The sequence below is a fragment of the Coregonus clupeaformis genome, chromosome 25 (genome assembly GCF_020615455.1).
Source record: "Coregonus clupeaformis isolate EN_2021a chromosome 25, ASM2061545v1, whole genome shotgun sequence".
NCBI classification, from domain to species: Eukaryota; Metazoa; Chordata; class Actinopteri; order Salmoniformes; family Salmonidae; genus Coregonus; species Coregonus clupeaformis.
In genome coordinates, this window is record NC_059216.1 from 1,698,827 (window position 1) to 1,722,300 (window position 23,474).

Below are 23,474 nucleotides of genomic sequence, written 5' to 3' on the forward strand. Positions count from 1 at the left end.
AAATGTGCAAGCCAATCGCTGTGTGAGATGTTAGGACCTGATTAATCAGTCTGAATTGCTTTCAAAATCATATGTCAAAGTTCAAGGGTCAAACTGAAAGGTTACAAGTAAGACCAGACCCTTTCCTCTTCAGTAACTTTAGGGGCTCAGTAGAGAGGTGGTCAATATATCAGTCAAACTGATCTGATTGTTTAATTGATTGTTAGTTTGAGGAGGTCAGTGGGTAGGACGCGGAAGCAAAATCACAACAACAAAAAAGGTGATTGAAACAAAGTAAATTTCCTGGTTTAAATAATAAAAGCATGGCTACAGTCTTAAAATAGGAATGAACAAAAAGGTGACACAAAGCAGCTCCTCTGGTTATGTTGTCCTCTGTGGTGCAGCTCCTCTGGTCATGTTGTCCTCTGTGGTGCAGCTCCTCTGGTCATGTTGTCCTCTGTGGTGCAGCTCCTCTGGTTATGTTGTCCTCTGTGGTGCAGCTCCTCTGGTCATGTTGTCCTCTGTGGTGCAGCTCCTCTGGTCATGTTGTCCTCTGTGGTGCAGCTCCTCTGGTCATGTTGTCCTCTGTGGTGCAGCTCCACTGGTCATGTTGTCCTCTGTGGTGCAGCTCCACTGGTCATGTTGTCCTCTGTGGTGCAGCTCCTCTGGTCATGTTGTCCTCTGTGGTGCAGCTCCTCTGCTCATGTTGTCCTCTGTGGTGCAGCTCCTCTGGTTATGTTGTCCTCTGTGGTGCAGCTCCTCTGGTCATGTTGTCCTCTGTGGTGCAGCTCCTCTGGTCATGTTGTCCTCTGTGGTGCAGCTCCTCTGGTCATGTTGTCCTCTGTGGTGCAGCTCCACTGGTCATGTTGTCCTCTGTGGTGCAGCTCCTCTGGTCATGTTGTCCTCTGTGGTGCAGCTCCTCTGGTTATGTTGTCCTCTGTGGTGCAGCTCCTCTGGTCATGTTGTCCTCTGTGGTGCAGCTCCTCTGGTTATGTTGTCCTCTGTGGTGCAGCTCCTCTGGTCATGTTGTCCTCTGTGGTGCAGCTCCTCTGGTTATGTTGTCCTCTGTGGTGCAGCTCCTCTGGTTATGTTGTCCTCTGTGGTGCAGCTCCTCTGGTCATGTTGTCCTCTGTGGTGCAGCTCCTCTGGTTATGTTGTCCTCTGTGGTGCAGCTCCTCTGGTCATGTTGTCCTCTGTGGTGCAGCTCCTCTGGTCATGTTGTCCTCTGTGGTGCAGCTCCTCTGGTCATGTTGTCCTCTGTGGTGCAGCTCCTCTGGTTATGTTGTCCTCTGTGGTGCAGCTCCTCTGGTCATGTTGTCCTCTGTGGTGCAGCTCCTCTGGTTATGTTGTCCTCTGTGGTGCAGCTCCTCTGGTCATGTTGTCCTCTGTGGTGCAGCTCCTCTGGTCATGTTGTCCTCTGTGGTGCAGCTCCTCTGGTTATGTTGTCCTCTGTGGTGCAGCTCCTCTGGTTATGTTGTCCTCTGTGGTGCAGCTCCTCTGGTTATGTTGTCCTCTGTGGTGCAGCTCCTCTGGTTATGTTGTCCTCTGTGGTGCAGCTCCTCTGGTCATGTTGTCCTCTGTGGTGCAGCTCCTCTGGTCATGTTGTCCTCTGTGGTGCAGCTCCTCTGGTCATGTTGTCCTCTGTGGTGCAGCTCCTCTGGTCATGTTGTCCTCTGTGGTGCAGCTCCTCTGGTCATGTTGTCCTCTGTGGTGCAGCTCCTCTGGTCATGTTGTCCTCTGTGGTGCAGCTCCTCTGGTTATGTTGTCCTCTGTGGTGCAGCTCCTCTGGTCATGTTGTCCTCTGTGGTGCAGCTCCTCTGGTTATGTTGTCCTCTGTGATGATGTTGTTTTCTACTCCCTTCTTTTCTCCACTCCTTCTTTTCGGGTGGACCTCTGCGTTCGTTCATTCAGTCGTATAAATACAGTCTCTCTCCACTCAACATCCCACTCAACCTAAAACAACCCACTCACTCAGACCCCAGCAGTGATACACCAGAGAGAGAGAGAGAGCTGCCCGGTCCAACCCAGAACCAGGACAGGGGTTGATTCTGACAGGCCATCAGAGAAAACAGCAACCGTAAAGCACTAAATGCAGGTATCTGTATCTGTGAAGGATAAACAGAAGCCTGACAGGGGATACAACCAGAGGTGAAAAACACCAAAGGTCTGACCCCATTTCTTAGACCAGTTCAACTGTCTCCACTGCGGTTCCTATTGAGGACTAAATATTAGTGATACAAAACACAAGCTGTTCATCAGAGGTTGAAGCTGAGAAGGCTTATCTGTGTGTGTGTGTGTGTGTATCTCAGTGTGTGTGTGTGTGTGTGAATGGTTACCACTGATCCATACAAACTGCAAATAGACAGAACAGTCTGTCTGAGAAGGAGCGAGAGATGGCGGGAGGACGTTCAGGGAGGATCCAGCCCCACCTTTCTCTCTCTCCCCCTCTCCCTCTCTCCCTCCATCTCACCATACCCTTTAACTGTATGTACAATGCTATTTTAGGTTGCAATATGGATCAACTTCTACTACATATCAAATAGATACTCCATTCAGCGGGATAGGCTAATATGAAACGTTGCGCATAATTCGGAACATTCCTATGACAACAGTAATATACTGTACTAATACACATTAAACACGTATGATATGACTATATATGGCAAGAACAGGGGAAACCCAGCTCACATAGATAAAACTCCCTTTCATCGCAACTCTCCCCCTCTCCTTTTTCTCCTCCTCTTCCTCCTCCTCTTCCTCCCGCTGAATTCCTTTCATTCAAAATGGCTGCCAGATGAGAGCAAAGTTCAGGCAACAGACAGTCTGACCCTGAGAGGGAGAGGAGGGGCTGCTACTCCTTGTTGCTAGGAGACAGAACCATCTTCCTTCCCTTCTTTCTTCCCAGTGGAGGGAGGTAAGGGGGAGTTCTTCCCAGTGGAGGGAGGTAGGGGGGAGAGAAGGGGGGAGTTCTTCCCAGTGGAGGGAGGTAGGGGGGAGAGAAGGGGGAGTTCTTCCCAGTGGAGGGAGGTAGGGGGAGTTCTTCCCAGTGGAGGGAGATAGGGGGGCGAGAAGGGGGGAGTTCTTTCCAGTTGAGGGAGGTAGGGGGAGTGAAGGGGGAGTTCTTCCCAGTGGAGGGAGGTAGGGGGGAGTTCTTCCCAGTGGAGGGAGATAGGGGGGCGAGAAGGGGGGAGTTCTTTCCAGTTGAGGGAGGTAGGGGGGAGTGAAGGGGGAGTTCTTCCCAGTGGAGGGAGGTAGGGGGGAGTGAAGGGGGAGTTCTTCCCAGTGGAGGGAGGTAGGGGGAGTGAAGGGGGAGTTCTTCCCAGTGGAGGGAGGTAGGGGGGAGTGAAGGGGGAGTTCTTCCCAGTGGAGGGAGGTAGGGGGAGTGAAGGGGGGAGTTCTTCCCAGTGGAGGGAGGTAGGGGGGAGTGAAGGGGGAGTTCTTCCCAGTGGAGGGAGGTAGGGGGAGTGAAGGGGGAGTTCTTCCCAGTGGAGGGAGGTAGGGGGAGTGAAGGGGGAGTTCTTCCCAGTGGAGGGAGGTAGGGGGAGTTCTTCCCAGTGGAGGGAGATAGGGGGAGTGAAGGGGGGAGTTCTTCCCAGTGGAGGGAGGTAGGGGGAGTGAAGGGGGAGTTCTTCCCAGTGGAGGGAGGTAGGGGGAGAGAAGGGGGAGTTCTTCCCAGTGGAGGGAGGTAGGGGGAGTGAAGGGGGAGTTCTTCCCAGTGGAGGGAGGTAGGGGGGAGTGAAGGGGTAGTTCTTCCCAGTGGAGGGAGGTAGGGGGGAGTTCTTCCCAGTGGAGGGAGATAGGGGGGAGTGAAGGGGGAGTTCTTCCCAGTGGAGGGAGATAGGGGGGAGTGAAGGGGGAGTTCTTCCCAGTGGAGGGAGGTAGGGGGGAGTGAAGGGGGAGTTCTTCCCAGTGGAGGGAGGTAGGGGGGAGTGAAGGGGGAGTTCTTCCCAGTGGAGGGAGGTAGGGGGGAGTGAAGGGGGGGAGTTCTATGGTTCAAAGGTTAGAGGTGAAGCCCAGGTCAAAGGTCAGTCATCCAGGTCTGCATCTGTCCCTCTGTCTGTCACACCAGTGTGATCTCCACCTCCTCAGTCTTCTCTGCCTTTTTGCGAGGTTTCTGCTTAGGGGGCGGGGGGGCTGCACGTACCTATGGGGCGGGAGAGAGGGCGGGGCATTAAACACAAATCTCATCTACATTCAATTAATTTAGATCCACACTACATCTCCCAATACTGGTCTTGATCTAAGGCTGTTGAAAGGTTGAGGTTTTGGGGTGGCTTACAGGTCGTAGTTTGCTGGGGCCTCCATCGGGAGTGAACCGGGGGGGCTGGGGGAACTCTGGAGACACTGGACTCAGAGCTGAACTATGATCTGATGAGAGAGACAGAGAGCAAGAGACAGAGAGAGAGGGACATGGAAAGCGATAGAGAGACAGAAAGAGAGAGAGAGAGAGAGAGAGAAAGACAGAAAAAGAGAGAGAGAGAGACAGAAAGAGAGCGATAGAGAGAACGAGACGGAGAGAAAGAAAGAGAGACAGGCAGACCGAGACAGACAGAAAGAGAGAGAGAGTTTACTGTTCATTTTTTTATTGTTTAATTAACTTTTGCTTATCATTTACTTCACTTGCTTTGGCAATGTAAACATGTTTCCCATGCCAATAAAGCCCCTTCAATTGATTTTTTTTTTTTCATTGAGTGAGAGAGAGAGAAATTACGCTGATGTACTCTTTTTACAGTCTTACCTACTGTATGTAATTGTCATGTTACTCTTTCTTACATGTGTAAAAACAAAAAACCCAGCATTGGTCACTTTCTTACTGTGAGTGGGTCCCTTGTGCATTGTGGGAGGTGGCTTGTGTTCCCCGTTGACAGAGGGTGATCGAGGGAGGGGCGGAGGGGTGGGGGTGTCTGGGGTGGCGTAGGGGCTGCAGGGGGGCTGGTCATACAGAGGGAGGGGTGGCAGGGAGGAGGGCAGCCTCGAAGATGGAGAGATCTGGAGGGGGAGGAAAGATAGAATGATGGAGACAGAAAGAGAGAGAGAGAGAGAGGGAGGGAGACAAAGAGAAAGAGAGGGAAAGTTAGGGGTTAGAGGACAATGTCAACCATCTTTCACAGATTCTGCATATCGTGACTTATTCATAACCATTGAAAACACAATATCCATGTCACTTTTCTCCAGGCCGACAGGCAGGGAGTTAGCCAGGCGACATACCTTTCAGCACTCAGCTCAAACCAAGATAACAGAGCTGGTATTCTCAGAGGACTAGAGTAGGAGTAGTTCTAATCACTCCGTTATCTACAATAAACAACTCCAGGAAGGATACGACTACTCCCAAACCAATCACAAAACTAGACATAACAGACAAACAGACACATTACTGGACGCCATGTTTCATCATGGACCCAAATACACTACATGACCAAAAGTATGTGAACACCTGCTCGTTGAATATCTCATTCCAAAATCATGGACACTAATGTGGAGTTGGTCCCACCTTTACTACTATAAACAGCCTCCACTCTTCTGGGAAGGCTTTCCACTAGATGTTGGAACATTACTGAAGGGACTTGCTTCCATTCAGCCACGAGCATTAGTGAGGTCGGGCACTGATGTTGGGCAATTAGGCCTGGCTTGCTGTCAGCGTTCCAATTAATCCCAAAGGTGTTCGATGGGGTTGAGGTCAGGGCTCTGTGCAGGCCAGTAAGTTCATTCACACCGATCTCAACAAATCATTTCCTTATGGACCCCGCTTTGTGCATGGGGGCATTGTCATGCTGAAACAGGAAAGGGCCTTCCCCAAACTGTTGCCACAAAGTTGGAAGCACAGAATCATCTAGAATGTCATTGTATGCTGTAGCGTTACGGTTTCCCTTCACTGGAACTAAGGGGCCTAGCCTGAACCATTAAAAACAGTCCCAGACCATTATTCCTCCTCCACTAAACTTTACAGTTGGCACTATGCATTGGGGCAGGTAGTGTTCTCCTGGCATCCGCCAAACCCGTCTGGCGGACTGCCAGATGGTGAAGCGTAATTCATCACTCCAGAGAACGTGTTTCCACTGCTCCAGCATCCAATGGCGGCGAGCTTTACACCACTCCAGCTGACGCTTGTCATTGCGCATGGGGATCTTAGGCTTGTGTGCGGCTGCTCGGCCATGGAAACCCATTTCATGAAGCTCCCGACGAACAGTTCTTGTGCTAACGTTGCTTCCAGAGGCAGTTTGGAACTCGTTAGTGAGTGTTGCAACCGAGGACAGACAATTTTTACGCGCTTCAGCATTCGGCGGTCCCGTTCTGTGATCTTGTGTGGCCTACCACTTTGCGGCTGAACCGTTGTTGCTCCTAGATGTTTCCACTTCACAATAACAGCACTTACAGGGGCAGTTCTAGCAGGGCAGACATTTGACGAACTGACTTGTTGGAAAGGTGGCATCCTATGACGGTGCCACGTTGAAAGTCACTGAGCTCTTCAGTAAGGCCATTCTACTGCCAATGTGTGTCTATGGAGATTGCATGGATGTCTGAAATAGCCGAATCCACTAATTTGAAGGGGTGTCCACATACTTTTGTATATATAGTGTATATAGCTGTGTGTATGCGTGCATGCATTTGTGTGTGTGTGTGTGTTTCTGCTCTCAAGTGTGTGTGTGTGTGTGTGTCTGTCCTCAAGTGTGTGTGTGTGTGTGTGTGTTTACCAGTGTGTGTGTGTGTGTGTGTGTGTGTGCCTGCTCTCAAGTGTGTGTGTGTGTGTGTCTGTCCTCAAGTGTGTGTGTGTGTGTGTGTGTTTACCAGTGTGTGTGTGTGTGTGCCTGCTCTCAAGTGTGTGTGTGTGTGTGTGTCTGTCTGTCTGTCCTCAAGTGTGTGTGTGTGTGTTTACCAGTGTGTGTGTGTGTGTGTGTGTGTGTGTGTGTGTGTGTGTGTGTGTGTCCTGCTCTCAAGTGTGTGTGTGTGTGTCTGTCCTCAAGTGTGTGTGTGTGTGTGTGTTTACCAGTGTGTGTGTGTGTGTTTACCAGTGTGTGTGTGTGTGTTTACCAGTGTGTGTGTTTACCAGTGTGTGTGTGTGTGTTTACCAGTGTGTGTGTGTGTGTGTGTTTACCAGTGTGTGTGTGTGTGTGTGTTTACCAGTGTGTGTGTGTGTGTGTGTTTACCAGTGTGTGTGTGTGTGTTTACCAGTGTGTGTGTGTGTGTTTACCAGTGTGTGTGTGTGTGTGTTTACCAGTGTGTGTGTGTGTGTTTACCAGTGTGTGTGTGTGTGTGTGTACCAGTGTGTGTGTGTGTGTGTGTGTGTGTACCAGTGTGTGTGTGTGTGTGTGTACCAGTGTGTGTGTGTGTGTGTGTGTGTGTACCAGTGTGTGTGTGTGTGTGTGTTTACCAGTGTGTGTGCTCCGTTCTCCATCAGGTCCTCCACCAGTACAGAAGGAAAGACTCCCACCCGTCCGTTAAACTCTCCCTCCCAGAAGCCATCGTCCGTTTGGGTGTCTCTGTTGAGCAGACGGATGACAGCCCCCTCTGGGAAGGACAGCTCCTCATCCGCCTGGCCCGCGTAGTCATACAGCGCTCGCACAAAACTCACTGGGGAGAGAGGAGTGGGAGAGTGGGGGAGGAGGGAGGAGGGAGGGAAGGGGGAGGAGTGAGGGAGAGGAGAGGAGGGAAAGGAGAGAGGAGAGGAGGGGGAGAGAGAGGAGGGAGGGAGAGAGGAGAGGCGGAGAGAGAAGAGGGGGGGTGAGAAGAGGACTATCACTTAATTCTGGAACAATCAATGAGGCTTGAACTTATTGAAGTTAGTTAACACACATTGGGTTCAGATCTTTAATATTGAAGTTAGTTAACACACACTGGGTTCAGATCTTTAATATTGAAGTTAGTTAACACACATCGGGTTCAGATCTTTGTTTTCATCAATCTGACAAAAAAGTTGAAAATGTGTCTATAGTCTTTGAGAGTGTTTGTATTTGCCTGGTTTTTGTGAATATGTGTGTAGTGGTGTGTGCATGTGTGTGTAATGGTGTGTGTGTGTGTGTGTGTTCTTACAGCTGGCGTCTCCGTTGATGCTGCCTGTGTGTATCTCTGGCTCGGTGGAGTTGGAGGAGGTGTGTGAGCGTGCGTCCAGAGCAGCTAGAGACTGGAGCATGCTCAGTAGGCTGTTAGAGGTGGGGAACTGAAGATACTTCTCTGGTACGTAGCCAATCAGCCCCCTCTTATTCCTCGCCTGAAACAACCAATTACACAACAGGATGTTAGACCGTTAACCAATTACAGAGCTCTGTGTTAAAGGACAGCCCTCGTCAACCAATGAAAGAGGACTATATTAGACAGTGCTGTGTGTTTACTGTCTGATTGTGGTTGTTGTTACCTTGACCCAGTCCTCCATGTCTCCATCCTCTATGACCTCCAACATCTCATGCTCCTCTATACTCAACTCATCTGGCTGAGACGCCTAGAGACACAGACAGAGACACAGACAGAGAGAGACAGACAGAGAGAGAAAGAGCGAGAGACAGAGTGAGAGCGAAAGACAGAGAGACAGACAGAGAGAGAAAGAGAGAGAGAGAGAGAGAGAGAGAGAGAGAGTGAGAGAGAGGAAAGGGGAGAAGGGAGGAGAGAGGATAAAAGGAGGGTATTAAACAGATAACTGATATTTAATGGCTCTTATGTTACATATAACCCAGTGTTCAGATGGGTGGGGCCCCCTGATCCTGACCTGATGGGTGGGGCCCCCTCATCCTGACCTGATGGGTGGGGCCCCCTGATCCTGACCTGATGGGTGGGGCCCCCTGATCCTGACCTAATGGGTGGGGCCCCCTGATCCTGACCTGATGGGTGGGACCCCCTGATCCTGACCTGATGGGTGGGGCCCCCTGATCCTGACCTGATGGGTGGGGCCCCCTGATCCTGACCTAATGGGTGGGGCCCCCTGATCCTGACCTGATGGGTGGGGCCCCCTGATCCTGACCTGATGGGTGGGTGGGGCCCCCTGATCCTGACCTGATGGGTGGGTGATCCTGACCTGATGGGTGGGTGGGGCCCCCTGATCCTAACCTGATGGGTGGGTGGGGCCCCCTGATCCTGACCTGATGGGTGGGTGGGGCCCCCTGATCCTGACCTGATGGGTGGGTGGGGCCCCCCCGGGTGGGGCCCCCCCCGGGCCCCCTGATCCTGACCCTGACCTGATCCTGACCTGACCCTGATCGTGACCCTGACCCTGACCCTGACCGTGTGGGGTGGGTGGGGCCCCCTGACCCTGACCTGACCCTGACCCTGATCGTGACCCTGACCCTGACCCTGACCCTGACCGTGTGGGTGGGTGGGGCCCCCTGACCCTGACCTGACCCTGACCCTGACCGTGACCCTGACCGTGTGGGTGGGTGGGGCCCCCTGACCCTGACCCTGACCCTGACCCTGACCCTGACCTGACCCTGACCCTGACCCTGACCGTGTGGGAACAAACAAAGCTTACACACACAGCTCTTTACACCCCTTCATCTTAATGTACATATTACTACATAATCTGTCTAGATAAAGAATGTGTGGAAATACAATTGCACAGCTAAGCAAATACGTTGTTCAGTGGGTGTGTGTGTGTACGTGTGTATGTGTGTGTGTGTATACCAGTGTGTGTGTGTGTGTGTGTATACCAGTGTGTGTGTATACCAGTGTGTGTGTGTGTGTAACAGTGTGTGTGTGTGTAACAGTGTGTGTATACCAGTGTGTGTGTGTGTGTGTGTGTGTGTGTGTGTGTATACCAGTGTGTGTGTGTGTAACAATGTGTGTGTGTGTGTTCAGTGTGTGTGCGTGTGTGTTCAGTGTGTGTGTGTGTATTACCTTGTATGAGTAGAGGACTTTGCAGGTGAGTGGGTAGTTCCTGAGGGTCCCCGAGGGGCTGGAGCTGCTGTCATCAAACACCTCCATGTTCTCCTCACACTCCTCCCCCTCCGACCGCTCCAGGTCAACCGGGCCCTACACATAGACACGTCACTATGAGCTAGGTCCAAATGCTCCAGTGTGGTTCCGTCTGACTCCGGTTCTCTCTCCTTGTCCTTCTGAGTCAGGTGATGTGAAGTGTGTCGTTGTAAAACCTTTATGTCCTGACCCCTCCTCTACCTTTCCTCAGGGAACCTCATTGGCTCAGGGAGATCAGGTGATCCAGGTGGCATATGGGCCCGTCCCCCTTGGGACCGGACACAGCAACCCAACGAGGACAAAACAACTGTGTGTGTGTTTTGCTCTGCGTGTGTTCAAAACTCACTATGTTCCTGATAAGGAGCTTAGACATCACTAAACTCTACACCTCCATCGGAGTAGAAAAATAACAGCTGTGTGTGTGTGTGTGTGTGTGTGTGTGTGTGTGTGTGTGTGTTTCCCCTCCCTGCATATATTCCTCATATTGTAAGCAGTGGAAGGAGTTTCCTCTTCTTATCTAGGTTAAGACATTTAGATTGGAATGATGAGTTAAAAAAGAAACAGTCCATTCTGGTTTTAATAATGATAGCTAAATAAACACCTTGTAGTTGTCAAGCAAACATAGCTGTACTTATTAATGGCCAGAAGGGATTCTTAGAAGAGGCTTCTACTACATTATGGTAGTAGTTATCACCTTTGGGGAAAGGTTAATTGATTAGGAGATACTTTCTTCTCCATCACACTGGGCCAAGGGAACAGACAACTCCCTCTACTAGTTCTCTAACTGTCACTCTTCTCTTCCTTTCTCCCCTCTCCACCCCCCTTCTCTCCTTTGGTTCCAGTTTCACCCATTATCACTTTCCCACTCTCTCCTCCTTCTCCCTCCCTCCCTCTCTCTCTCTCTCTCTCCCTTCACCCCCCTCCCTCTCTCTCTTTGGTGGTTGCTGCAGTGTCATGTGAACAGAATGTTAAGTGGTGAATAGGAGCAGAGACTGCTTACCTCAACATCCTACACACACACACACACACACACACACACACACACACACACACACACACAGAACTAGGCACACAGGACCAAAGTGCTGAAGCACACACACATGCCTTGGCTGCCCTTTGGTAAATAAACATGAGTCTGTGGTGATGACAGGTAGTGGGAGAGAGGCATTGCAGGGAGTGTAGTAAGGGATTGTGGGTAGTTTCCTCCAAAGTGAGGGACGGTGGTGTAGTGAAAGGGAGGAAGGGCAGGTGTCTCACCGAGAGTGAGGGATCGTGGGTAGTGTAGTTTACTGTAGCCCAGCGCTCATTCTCCAGCTCCTCCATCACCTGGTTCATGGCGCTCTTCAGCCAGGTATCCACGGCAACACCCACCTGTCTCAGCAGGTCCAGACGAGCCTCTGCCTTCAGCTTTACTGTCTGGAGTGAGAGAGAGAGAGAGGTTACACACACACACACAGACTGCTGGGTAATCAATACAACTGACAGGGGACGTTGGAGGACTCAATCTATCCCATCAACACTCAATCTATCCCAGGTAAGTAGTATGTAGGTACACAGGAAGTACAGGGAGATAAACTCATTACAGTACATTTAGATGGCGATAAAAGCGCTTTAATGTCTGATCAGTATCAGGAAGTGGAGTGTGGTTAATTATTGAGTACACTTTCATCAATATTGCTTCCTCCTCTGACCCCGCCCACCATAGATTGGTTGTCCTGGCTCTGCCCCTCCCCCCTGGACCCATTAGATCTAAATGGATTCATCAAACATTCAACAGATAGCAGGAGATAATGGGGGCTGGGAGAGAGAGGGGGTGGGAGGGAGATGGAGAGAGGGGAGGGAGATGGAGAGAGGGGGAGGGAGGGGCGAGGTGGAGAGTGGTCCATAGCTGTGTACGTTTCTCATCTCTGTCTGTGGGCGTTATGACTATATCAGCCAGCAGGGGGTGCCAGACAGAGGGAAATCACAGAGACAGAGGACAGAGATTAAAGGAAGGAGATGGGAGGAGGAGGGAGAGGAGAGGAGGAGGGAGAGGGGAGGAGGAGGGAGAGGAGAGGAGATGCATCGATCTGATTCACAGTCTGACAGGCTGTCTCTGAGAGAATCGATGGAGAGACAACTCTACCTGGAGAGAGGGGGGGTGAAGAGGGTATGCTGCAGCCTCTAGGTGTATAGGTCTACCTTTCCTTCTTACGAACTCACTCACCTCTGCCTTGCGGATGTTCTCTTTGGTATCCTCCATCTTCAGCTCCAGATCAAGCCGGCCCTGCTCTGTTTGAGGGACTCCCAGTGTCTCACACTCCTCCAGGTACTAATGGCAGACACACACACACACACACACACACACACACACACACACTTAAATATCACAGACTAAAATCACATCTGGTTTTCAAAGATGATCTGGACTCACTCTCTTGTAGTGGACGATGTTCTTGTGTTCTCGGGCCATTCTGGTTGCCCACTTCCTGGCCTCCTTGTTCAGACTGTGCTCCTCTGCCTGGCTCCCAGTGTCTGACTCCAACTTACGACTCTATAACACGCGCGCCACACGCACACGCACACGCACACGCACAAACACACACACACACACACACACAGTTACCATGGAGATAAGAGGAACACAACACCCTCTTCCTAAGTGTTTACAATCGAAATTATGTAATGTGATTCTCCTATCCTAAATGAAGTCTCCACGAAGAACTAGTCATCATTACCCCACAAAAACACACCAAACAGTACCACTGGATACAGCTATCCAAGTACAGTACCACTCCACTGGATACAGCTTTAGAAGAACCCCCCCGCTCACATACATACACCAGAGAATGAGATGCAAGAACTAGGTGTGAGCTGCTGCTAATAACATCTGTTTAAAAAATAGACTGATTTGAAACAGAGGGAGAGGAGAGAGAAGGAGTCTGATTTGAAACAGAGGGAGAGGAGAGAGAAGGAGTCTGATTTGAAACAGAGGGAGAGGAGAGAGAAGGAGTCTGATTTGAAACAGAGGGAGAGGAGAGAGAAGGGGGCTGATTTGAAACAGAGGGAGAGGAGAGAGAAGGAGTCTGATTTGAAACAGAGGGAGAGGAGAGAGAAGGAGGCTGATTTGAAACAGAGGGAGAGGAGAGAGAAGGAGGCTGATTTGAAACAGAGGGAGAGGAGAGAGAAGGAGGCTGATTTGAAACAGAGGGAGAGGAGAGAGAAGGATAATAATTTGAAACAGAGGGAGAGGAGAGAGAAGGAGTCTGATTTGAAACAGAGGGAGAGGAGAGAGAAGGAGTCTGATTTGAAACAGAGGGAGATGAGAGAGAAGGAGTTTGATTTGAAACAGAGAGAGAGAGGAGTGTGATTTGAAACAGAGGGAGAGGAGAGAGAAGGAGGCTGATTTGAAACAGAGGGAGAGGAGAGAGAAGGAGGCTGATTTGAAACAGAGGGAGAGGAGAGAGAAGGATAATAATTTGAAACAGAGGGAGAGGAGAGAGAAGGAGTCTGATTTGAAACAGAGGGAGAGGAGAGAGAAGGATAATAATTTGAAACAGAGGGAGAGGAGAGAGAAGGAGTTTGATTTGAAACAGAGGGAGAGAGAGAGGAGTGTGATTTGAAACAGAGGGAGAGGAGAGAGAAGGAGTCTGATTTGAAACAGAGGGAGAGGAGAGAGAAGGAGTCTGATTTGAAACAGAGGGAGAGGAGAGAGAAGGGGGCTGATTTGAAACAGAGGGAGAGGAGAGAGAAGGAGTCTGATTTGAAACAGAGGGAGAGGAGAGAGAAGGGGGCTGATTTGAAACAGAGGGAGAGGAGAGAGAAGGGGGCTGATTTGAAACAGAGGGAGAGGAGAGAGAAAGGAGTCTGATTTGAAACAGAGGGAGAGGGAGAGAGAAGGAGGCTGATTTGAAACAGAGGGAGAGGAGAGAGAAGGAGGCTGAATTTGAAACAGAGGGAGAGGAGAGAGAAGGAGGCTGATTTGAAACAGAGGGAGAGGAGAGAGAAGGATAATAATTTGAAACAGAGGGAGAGGAGAGAGAATGAGTCTGATTTGAAACAGAGGGAGAGGAGAGAGAAGGAGTCTGATTTGAAACAGAGGGAGAGGAGAGAGAAGGAGTTTGATTTGAAACAGAGGGAGAGAGAGAGGAGTGTGATTTGAAACAGAGGGAGAGGAGAGAGAAGGAGTCTGATTTGAAACAGAGGGAGAGGAGAGAGAAGGAGGCTGATTTGAAACAGAGGGAGAGGAGAGAGAAGGAGTCTGATTTGAAACAGAGGGAGAGGAGAGAGAAGGAGTCTGATTTGAAACAGAGGGAGAGGAGAGAGAAGGGGGCTGATTTGAAACAGAGGGAGAGGAGAGAGAAGGAGTCTGATTTGAAACAGAGGGAGAGGAGAGAGAAGGGGGCTGATTTGAAACAGAGGGAGAGGAGAGAGAAGGAGTCTGATTTGAAACAGAGGGAGAGGAGAGAGAAGGGGGCTGATTTGAAACAGAGGGAGAGGAGAGAGAAGGAGTCTGATTTGAAACAGAGGGAGAGGAGAGAGAAGGAGGCTGATTTGAAACAGAGGGAGAGGAGAGAGAAGGAGGCTGATTTGAAACAGAGGGAGAGGAGAGAGAAGGAGGCTGATTTGAAACAGAGGGAGAGGAGAGAGAAGGATAATAATTTGAAACAGAGGGAGAGGAGAGAGAAGGAGTCTGATTTGAAACAGAGGGAGAGGAGAGAGAAGGAGTCTGATTTGAAACAGAGGGAGAGGAGAGAGAAGGAGTTTGATTTGAAACAGAGAGAGAGAGGAGTGTGATTTGAAACAGAGGGAGAGGAGAGAGAATGAGGCTGATTTGAAACGGAGGGAGAAGAGAGAGAAGGAGGCTGATTTGAAACAGAGGGAGAGGAGAGAGAAGGATAATAATTTGAAACAGAGGGAGAGGAGAGAGAAGGAGTCTGATTTGAAACAGAGGGAGAGTGAGAGAGAAGGATAATAATTTGAAACAGAGGGAGAGGAGAGAGAATGAGTTTGATTTGAAACAGAGGGAGAGAGAGAGAAGGAGGTCTGATTTGAAACAGAGGGAGAGGAGAGAGAAGGAGTCTGATTTGAAACAGAGGGAGAGAGAGAGAGAATGAGGATTTGAAACAGAGGGAGAGGAGAGAGAAGGAGTCTGATTTGAAACAGAGGGAGAGGAGAGAGAAGGGGGCTGATTTGAAACAGAGGGAGAGGAGAGAGAAGGGGGCTGATTTGAAACAGAGGGAGAGGAGAGAGAAGGAGTCTGATTTGAAACAGAGGGAGAGGAGAGAGAAGGAGGCTGATTTGAAACAGAGGGAGAGGAGAGAGAAGGATAATAATTTGAAACAGAGGGAGAGGAGAGAGAATGAGTCTGATTTGAAACAGAGGGAGAGGAGAGAGAAGGAGTCTGATTTGAAACAGAGGGAGAGGAGAGAGAAGGAGTTTGATTTGAAACAGAGGGAGAGAGAGTATTTGAAACAGAGGGAGAGAGGAGAGAGAAGGAGTCTGATTTGAAACAGAGGGAGAGGAGAGAGAAGGAGGCTGATTTGAAACAGAGGAGAGAGAGAAGGAGTCTGATTTGAAACAGAGGGAGAGGAGAGAGAAGGAGTCTGATTTGAAACAGAGGGAGAGGAGAGAGAAGGAGGCTGATTTGAAACAGAGGGAGAGGAGAGAGAAGGAGTCTGATTTGAAACAGAGGGAGAGGAGAGAGAAGGGGGTTGATTTAGAAACAGAGGGAGAGGAGAGAGAAGGAGTCTGATTTGAAACAGAGGGAGAGGAGAGAGAAGGGGGCTGATTTGAAACAGAGGGAGAGGAGAGAGAAGGAGTCTGATTTGAAACAGAGGGAGAGGAGAGAGAAGGAGGCTGATTTGAAACAGAGGGAGAGGAGAGAGAAGGAGGCTGATTTGAAACAGAGGGAGAGGAAGAGAGAAGGAGTCTGATTTGAAACAGAGGGAGAGGAGAGAGAAGGAGTCTGATTTGAAACAGAGGAGAGGAGAGAGAAGGATTTGATTTGAAACAGAGGGAGAGGAGAGAGAATGAGGCTGATTTGAAACGGAGGGAGAAGAGAGAGAAGGAGGCTGATTTGAAACAGAGGGAGAGGAGAGAGAAGGATAATAATTTGAAACAGAGGGAGAGGAGAGAGAAGGAGTCTGATTTGAAACAGAGGGAGAGGAGAGAGAAGGATAATAATTTGAAACAGAGGGAGAGGAGAGAGAATGAGTTTGATTTGAAACAGAGGGAGAGAGAGAGGAGTGTGATTTGAAACAGAGGGAGAGGAGAGAGAAGGAGTCTGATTTGAAACAGAGGGAGAGGAGAGAGAAGGAGTCTGATTTGAAACAGAGGGAGAGGAGAGAGAAGGAGGCTGATTTGAAACAGAGGGAGAGGAGAGAGAAGGAGTCTGATTTGAAACAGAGGGAGAGGAGAGAGAAGGACTGATTTGAAACAGAGGGAGAGGAAGGCTGATTTGAAACAGAGGGAGAGGAGAGAGAAGGAGTCTGATTTGGAAACAGAGGGAGGAGAGAGAGAAGGAGGCTGATTTGAAACAGAGGGAGAGAGAGAGAAGGAGGCTGATTTGAAACAGAGGGAGAGGAGAGAGAAGGAGACTGATTTGAAACAGAGGGAGAGGAGAGAGAAGGAGTCTGATTTGAAACAGAGGGAGAGGAGAGAGAAGGAGTCTGATTTGAAACAGAGGGAGAGGAGAGAGAATGAGTCTGATTTGAAACAGAGGAGAGAGAGGATTGAGAGAGAGAGGAGAGGCTGATTTGAAACAGAGGGAGAGGAGAGAGAAGGAAGCTGAATTGAAACAGAGGGAGAGGAGAGAGAAGGAGGCTGATTTGAAACAGAGGGAGAGGAGAGAGAAGGATAATAATTTGAAACAGAGGGAGAGGAGAGAGAATGATAATAATTTGAAACAGAGGGAGAGGAGAGAGAAGGAGTCTGATTTGAAACAGAGGGAGAGGAGAGAGAATGAGTTTGATTTGAAACAGAGGGAGAGAGAGAGGAGTGTGATTTGAAACAGAGGGAGAGGAGAGAGAAGGAGGCTGATTTGAAACAGAGGGAGAGGAGTGAGAAGGAGTCTGATTTGAAACAGAGGGAGAGGCGAGAGAATTACTTTGATTTGAAACAGAGGGAGAAATGGAGGCTGATTTGAAACAGAGGGAGAGGAGAGAGAGAAGGAGAATGATTTGAAACAGAGGGAGAGGAGAGAGAAGGGGGCTGATTTGAAACAGAGGGAGAGGAGTGAGAAGGAGTCTGATTTGAAACAGAGGGAGAGGAGAGAGAATTACTTTGATTTGAAACAGAGGGAGAAAAGGAGGCTGATTTGAAACAGAGGGAGAGGAGAGAGGAGTCTGATTTGAAACAAAGGGAGAGGAGAGAGAAGGAGTTTGATTTGAAACACAGGGAGAGGAGAGAGAAGGAGTCTGATTTGAAACAGAGGGAGAGGAGAGAGAAGGATAATAATTTGAAACAGAGGGAGAGGAGAGAGAAGGAGTCTGATTTGAAACAGAGGGAGAGGAGAGAGAAGGAGTCTGATTTGAAACAGAGGGAGAGGAGAGGGAAGGAGTTTGATTTGAAACAGAGGGAGAGAGAGAGGAGTGTGATTTGAAACAGAGGGAGAGGAGAGAGAAGGAGGCTGATTTGAAACAGAGGGAGAGGAGAGAGAAGGAGGCTGATTTGAAACAGAGGGAGAGGAGAGAGAAGGAGGCTGATTTGAAACAGAGGGAGAGGAGAGAGAAGGAGTCTGATTTGAAACAGAGGGAGAGGAGAGAGAAGGGGGGCTGATTTGAAACAGAGGGAGAGGAGAGAGAAGGAGTCTGATTTGAAACAGAGGGAGAGAGAGAAGGGCTGATTTGAAACAGAGAAGAAGAGAAGGAGTCTGATTTGAAACAGAGGGAGAGGAGAGAGAGAAGGATGATTTGAAACAGAGGAGAGGAGAGAAGGGGGCTGATTTGAAACAGAGGGAGAGGAGAGAAGGAGTCTGATTTGAAACAGAGGGAGAGGAGAGAGAAGGAGGCTGATTTGAAACAGAGGGAGAGGAGAGAGAAGGAGGCTGATTTGAAACAGAGGGAGAGGAGAGAGAATGAGGCTGATTTGAAACAGAGGGAGAGGAGAGAGAAGGATAATAATTTGAAACAGAGGGAGAGGAGAGAGAAGGAGTCTGATTTGAAACAGAGGGAGAGGAGAGAGAAGAATGATTTGAAACAGAGGGAGAGGAGAGAGAGAATAGTTTGATTTGAAACAGAGGGAGAGAGAGAGGAGTGATTTGAAACAGAGGGAGAGGAGAGAGAAGGAGGCTGATTTGAAACAGAGGGAGAGGAGAGAGAAGGAGGCTGATTTGAAACAGAGGGAGAGTGGAGAGAGAAGGAGGCTGATTTGAAACAGAGGGAGAGGAGAGAGAAGGAGGCTGATTTGAAACAGAGGGAGAGGAGAGAGAAGGATAATAATTTGAAACAGAGGGAGAGGAGAGAGAAGGAGTCTGATTTGAAACAGAGGGAGAGGAGAGAGAAGGAGTCTGATTTGAAACAGAGGGAGAGGAGAGAGAAGGAGTCTGATTTGAAACAGAGGGAGAGGAGAGAGAAGGAGTCTGATTTGAAACAGAGGGAGAGGAGAGAGAAGGAGTACTGATTTGGAAACAGAGGGAGAGGAGAGAGAAGGAGTCTGATTTGAAACAGAGGGAGAGGAGAGAGAAGGAGGCTGATTTGAAACAGAGGGAGAGGGAAGAGAGAAGGAGGCTGATTTGAAACAGAGGGAGAGGAGAGAGAGAAGGAGGCTGATTTGAAACAGAGGGAGAGGAGAGAGAAGGAGTTGATTTGAAACAGAGGGAGAGGAGAGAGAAGGAGTCTGATTTGAAACAGAGGGAGAGGAGAGAGAGCTGATTTGAAACAGAGGGAGAGGAGAGAGAAGGAGAGCTGATTTGAAACAGAGGGAGAGGAGAGAAGGAGTTATTTGAAACAGAGGGAGAGAGAGAGAAGGAGGCTGATTTGAAACAGAGGGAGAGGAGAGAGAAGGAGTCTGATTTGAAACAGAGGAGAGAGAAGGAGCTGATTTGAAACAGAGGGAGAGGAGAGAGAATGAGGCTGATTTGAAACAGAGGGAGAGGAGAGAGAGAAGGAGAATGATTTGAAACAGAGGGAGAGGAGAGAGAAGGAGTCTGATTTGAAACAGAGGGAGAGGAGAGAAGGAGGCTTGATTTGAAACAGAGGGAGAGGAGAGAGAAGGACTGATTTGAAACAGAGGGAGAGGAGAGAAAGGAGTCTGATTTGAAACAGAGAGAGATTAGAGGGAGAGAGAGAGAAGTCTGATTTGAAAACAGAGGGAGAGGAGAGAGAAGGAGTCTGATTTGAAACAGAGGGAGAGGAGAGAGAAGAGTCTGATTTGAAACAGAGGGAGAGGAGAGAGAAGGAGTCTGATTTGGAAACAGAGGGAGAGGAGAGAGAAAGGAGTCTGATTTGAAACAGAGGGAGAGGAGAGAGAAGGAGTCTGATTTGAAACAGAGGGAGAGGAGAGAGAAGGAGTCTGATTTGAAACAGAGGGAGAGGAGAGAGAAGGAGGCTGATTTGAAACAGAGGGAGAGGAGAGAAGGAGTGATTTGAAACAGAGGGAGAGGAGAGAGAGTCTGATTTGAAACAGAGGGAGAGGAGAGAGAAGGAGTCTGATTTGAAACAGAGGGAGAGAGAGAAGGAGTCTGATTTGAAACAGAGGGAGAGGAGAGAGAAGGAGCTGATTTGAAACAGAGGGAGAGGAGAGAGAAGTATGATTTGAAACAGAGGAGAGGAGAGAGAAGGAGTCTGATTTGAAACAGAGGGAGAGAAGAGAAGGAAGTCTGATTTGAAACAGAGGGAGAGGAGAGAGAAGGAGTTGATTTGAAACAGAGGGAGAGGAGAGAGAAGGAGTCTGAATTTGAAACAGAGGGAGAGGGAGAGAAGGAGACTGATTTGAAACAGAGGAGAGGAGAGAGAAGGAGGCTGATTTGAAACAGAGGGAGAGGAGAGAGAAGGAGGCTGATTTGAAACAGAGGGAGAGGAGAGAGAAGGAGTCTGATTTGAAACAGAGGGAGAGGAGAGAGAAGAAGAGCTGATTTGAAACAGAGGGAGAGGAGAGAGAAGGAGTCTGATTTGAAACAGAGGGAGAGGAGAGAGAAGGGAGGCTGATTTGAAACAGAGGAGAGAGAGAGAAGGAGTCTGATTTGAAACAGAGGGAGAGGAGAGAGAAGGAGGCTGATTTGAAACAGAGGGAGAGAGAGAAGAGGCTGATTTGAAACAGAGGGAGAGGAGAGAAGGAAGAGTCGATTTGAAACAGAGGGAGAGGAGAGAGAAGGAGGCTGATTTGAAACAGAGGGAGAGGAGAGAGAAGGAGGCTGATTTGAAACAGAGGGAGAGGAGAGAGAAGGAGGCTGATTTGAAACAGAGGGAGAGGAGAGAGAATGATAATAATTTGAAACAGAGGAGAGGAGAGAGAAGGAGTCTGATTTGAAACAGAGGGAGAGAGAGAGATGATGATTTGAAACAGAGGGAGAGGAGAGAGAATGAGTCTGATTTGAAACAGAGGGAGAGAGAGAGTGATTGAAACAGAGGGAGAGAGAGAGAAGGAGCTGATTTGAAACAGAGGGAGAGGAGAGAGAAGGAGGCTGATTTGAAACAGAGGGAGAGGAGAGAGAAGAAGGAGACGATTTGAAACAGAGGGAGAGGAGAGAGAAGGAGGCTGATTTGAAACAGAGGGAGAGGAGAGAGAAGGAGAGTCTGATTTGAAACAGAGGAGAGGAGAGAGAAGGAGTCTGATTTGAAACAGAGGGAGAGGAAGAGAAGGAGTTTGATTTGAAACAGAGGGAGAGGAGAGAAAAGGAGGCTGATTTGAAACAGAGGGAGAGGAGAGAGAGAAGGAGTGTGATTTGAAACAGAGGGAGAGGAGAGAGAAGGAGTCTGATTTGAAACAGAGGGAGAGGAGAGAGAAGGAGTCTGATTTGAAACAAAGGGAGAGGAGAGAGAAGGAGTCTGATTTGAAACAGAGGGAGAGGAGAGAGAAGGAGAAGCTGATTTGAAACAGAGGGAGAGGAGAGAGAAGGGGGCGATTTGGAAACAGAGGGAGAGGAGAGAGAAGGGGTCTGATTTGAAACAGAGGGAGAGGAGAGAGAAGGAGAGTGATTTGAAACAGAGGGAGAGGAGAGAGAAGGAGTCTGATTGAAACAGAGGGAGAGAGAGAAGGCTGATTTGAAACAGAGGGAGAGAGAGAGAAGGGGGCTGATTTGAAACAGAGGAGAGGAGAGAGAAGGAGTCTGATTTGAAACAGAGGGAGAGGAGAGAGAAGGAGTCTGATTTGAAACAGAGGGAGAGGAGAGAGAGAAGGAGTTTGATTTGAAACAGAGGGAGAGGAGAAAAAGAGAAGGAGTCTGATTTGAAACAGAGGGAGAGGAGAGAGAAGGAGGCTGATTTGAAACAGAGGGAGAGAGGAGAGAGAAAGGAGGTTGATTGAAACAGAGGAGAGTGAGAGAGAAGGAGGCTGATTTGAAACAGAGGGAGAGGAGAGAGAAGGATAGATTTTGAAACAGAGGGAGAGGAGAGAGAAGGAGTCTGATTTGAAACAGAGGGAGAGGAGAGAGAAGGAGTCTGATTTGAAACAGAGGGAGAGGAGAGAGAAGGAGTGTGATTTGAAACAGAGGGAGAGGAGAGAGAAGGAGGGTGATTTGAAACAGAGGGAGAGGAGAGAGAAGGAGGCTGATTTGAAACAGAGGGAGAGGAGAGAGAAGGAGAATGATTTGAAACAGAGGGAGAGAGAGAGAATGAGTCTGATTTGAAACAGAGGGAGAGGAGAGAGAAGAGTCTGATTTGAAACAGAGGGAGAGGAGAGAGAAGGAGTCTGATTTGAAACAGAGGGAGAGGAGAGAGAAGGAGGCTGATTTGAAACAGAGGGAGAGGAGAGAGAAGGAGTCTGATTTGAAACAGAGGGAGAGGAGAGAGAAGGAGTCTGATTTGAAACAGAGGGAGAGGAGAGAGAAGGAGTTTGATTTGAAACAGAGGGAGAGAGAGAGGAGTGTGATTTGAAACAGAGGGAGAGGAGAGAGAAGGAGTCTGATTTGAAACAGAGGAGAGGAGAGAGAAGGAGCTGATTTGAAACAGAGGGAGAGGAGAGAGAAGGAGCTGATTTGAAACAGAGGGAGAGGAGAGAGAAGGAGTCTGATTTGAAACAGAGGGAGAGGAGAGAGAAGGTGGCTGATTTGAAACAGAGGGAGAGGAGAGAGAAGGCTGATTTGAAACAGAGGGAGAGGAGAGAGAAGGAGGCTGATTTGAAACAGAGGGAGAGGAGAGAGAAGGAGTCTGATTTGAAACAGAGGGAGAGGAGAGAGAAGGAGTCTGATTTGAAACAGAGGAGAGGAGAGAGAAGGAGTTTGATTTGAAACAGAGGGAGAGAGAGAGAAGGAGTTGATTTGAAACAGAGGGAGAGGAGAGAGAAGGAGTCTGATTTGAAACAGAGGGGAGAGGAGAGAGAAGGAGCTGATTTGAAACAGAGGGAGAGGAGAGAGAAGGATATTGATTTGAAACAGAGGGAGAGGAGAGAGAAGGAGCTGATTTGAAACAGAGGGAGAGAGAGAGAGAAGGATCTGATTTGAAACAGAGGGAGAGAGAGAGAAAGAGTCTGATTTGAAACAGAGGAGAGGAGAGAGAAGGAGTCTGATTTGAAACAGAGGGAGAGTGAGAGAGAAGGAGTTTGATTTGAAACAGAGGGAGAGGAGAGAGAAGGAGCTGATTTGAAACAGAGGAGAGGAGAGAGAAGGAGGCTGATTTGAAACAGAGGGAGGAGGAGAGAAGGAGCTGATTTGAAACAGAGGGAGAGGAGAGAGAAGAGGATCTGATTTGAAACAGAGGGAGAGGAGAGAGAAGGAGACTGATTTGAAACAGAGGGAGAGAGAGAGAAGGAGTCTGATTTGAAACAGAGGGAGAGGAGAGAGAATGAGTTTGATTTGAAACAGAGGGAGAGGAGAGAGAAGGAGTCTGATTTGAAACAGAGGGAGAGGAGAGAGAAGACTGATTTGAAACAGAGGGAGAGGAGAGAGAAGGAGTGATTTGAAACAGAGGGAGAGGAGAGAGAAGGAGTCTGATTTGAAACAGAGGGAGAGGAGAGAGAAGGAGACTGATTTGAAACAGAGGGAGAGGAGAGAGAAGGAGGCTGATTTGAAACAGAGGGAGAGGAGAGAGAAGGAGAATGATTTGAAACAGAGGGAGAGGAGAGAGAAGGAGTCTGATTTGAAACAGAGGGAGAGGAGAGAGAAGGAGAAATCTGATTTGAAACAGAGGGAGAGGAGAGAGAGGAGACTGATTTGAAACAGAGGGAGAGGAGAGAGAAGGAGTGTGATTTGAAACAGAGGGAGAGGAGAGAGAAGGAGGCTGATTTGAAACAGAGGGAGAGGAGAGAGAAGGAGGCTGATTTGAAACAGAGGGAGAGGAGAGAGAGAAGGAGAATGATTTGAAACAGAGGGAGAGGAGAGAGAAGGAGACTGATTTGAAACAGAGGGAGAGGAGAGAGAAGGAGTCTGATTTGAAACAGAGGGAGAGGATAGAGAATGACTTTGATTTGAAACAGAGGGAGAGAAGGAGGCTGATTTGAAACAGAGGGAGAGGAGAGAAGGA

The 23,474-nt window shown here is 49.1% G+C and overlaps 1 protein-coding gene across 3 annotated transcripts in view; it reads right to left on the reverse strand.

Moving 5' to 3' along the window:
• Positions 1-3,681: 3,681 nt before the first annotated feature.
• The window catches only part of LOC121567828 (F-BAR and double SH3 domains protein 2-like), an 88,569-nt gene continuing 68,776 nt past the window's right edge, over positions 3,682-23,474 (reverse strand). For 2 of the 3 annotated variants that reach the window (XM_041878146.2, XM_041878145.2), the window contains 10 exons: positions 12,290-12,409; positions 12,083-12,187; positions 11,134-11,292; positions 9,799-9,933; positions 8,330-8,413; positions 8,008-8,185; positions 7,349-7,548; positions 4,794-4,968; positions 4,259-4,347; positions 3,683-4,123 (listed from right to left, as the gene is read on the reverse strand). In XM_041878146.2, coding sequence (XP_041734080.2) covers positions 4,040-4,123; positions 4,259-4,347; positions 4,794-4,968; positions 7,349-7,548; positions 8,008-8,185; positions 8,330-8,413; positions 9,799-9,933; positions 11,134-11,292; positions 12,083-12,187; positions 12,290-12,409 — 1,329 coding nt within the window. In that variant the 3' untranslated portion in view covers positions 3,683-4,039. Of the gene's footprint in view, positions 4,124-4,258; positions 4,348-4,793; positions 4,969-7,348; positions 7,549-8,007; positions 8,186-8,329; positions 8,414-9,798; positions 9,934-11,133; positions 11,293-12,082; positions 12,188-12,289; positions 12,410-23,474 lie in introns of all 3 variants that reach the window. The other variant, XM_041878144.2, reaches the window with a different exon arrangement.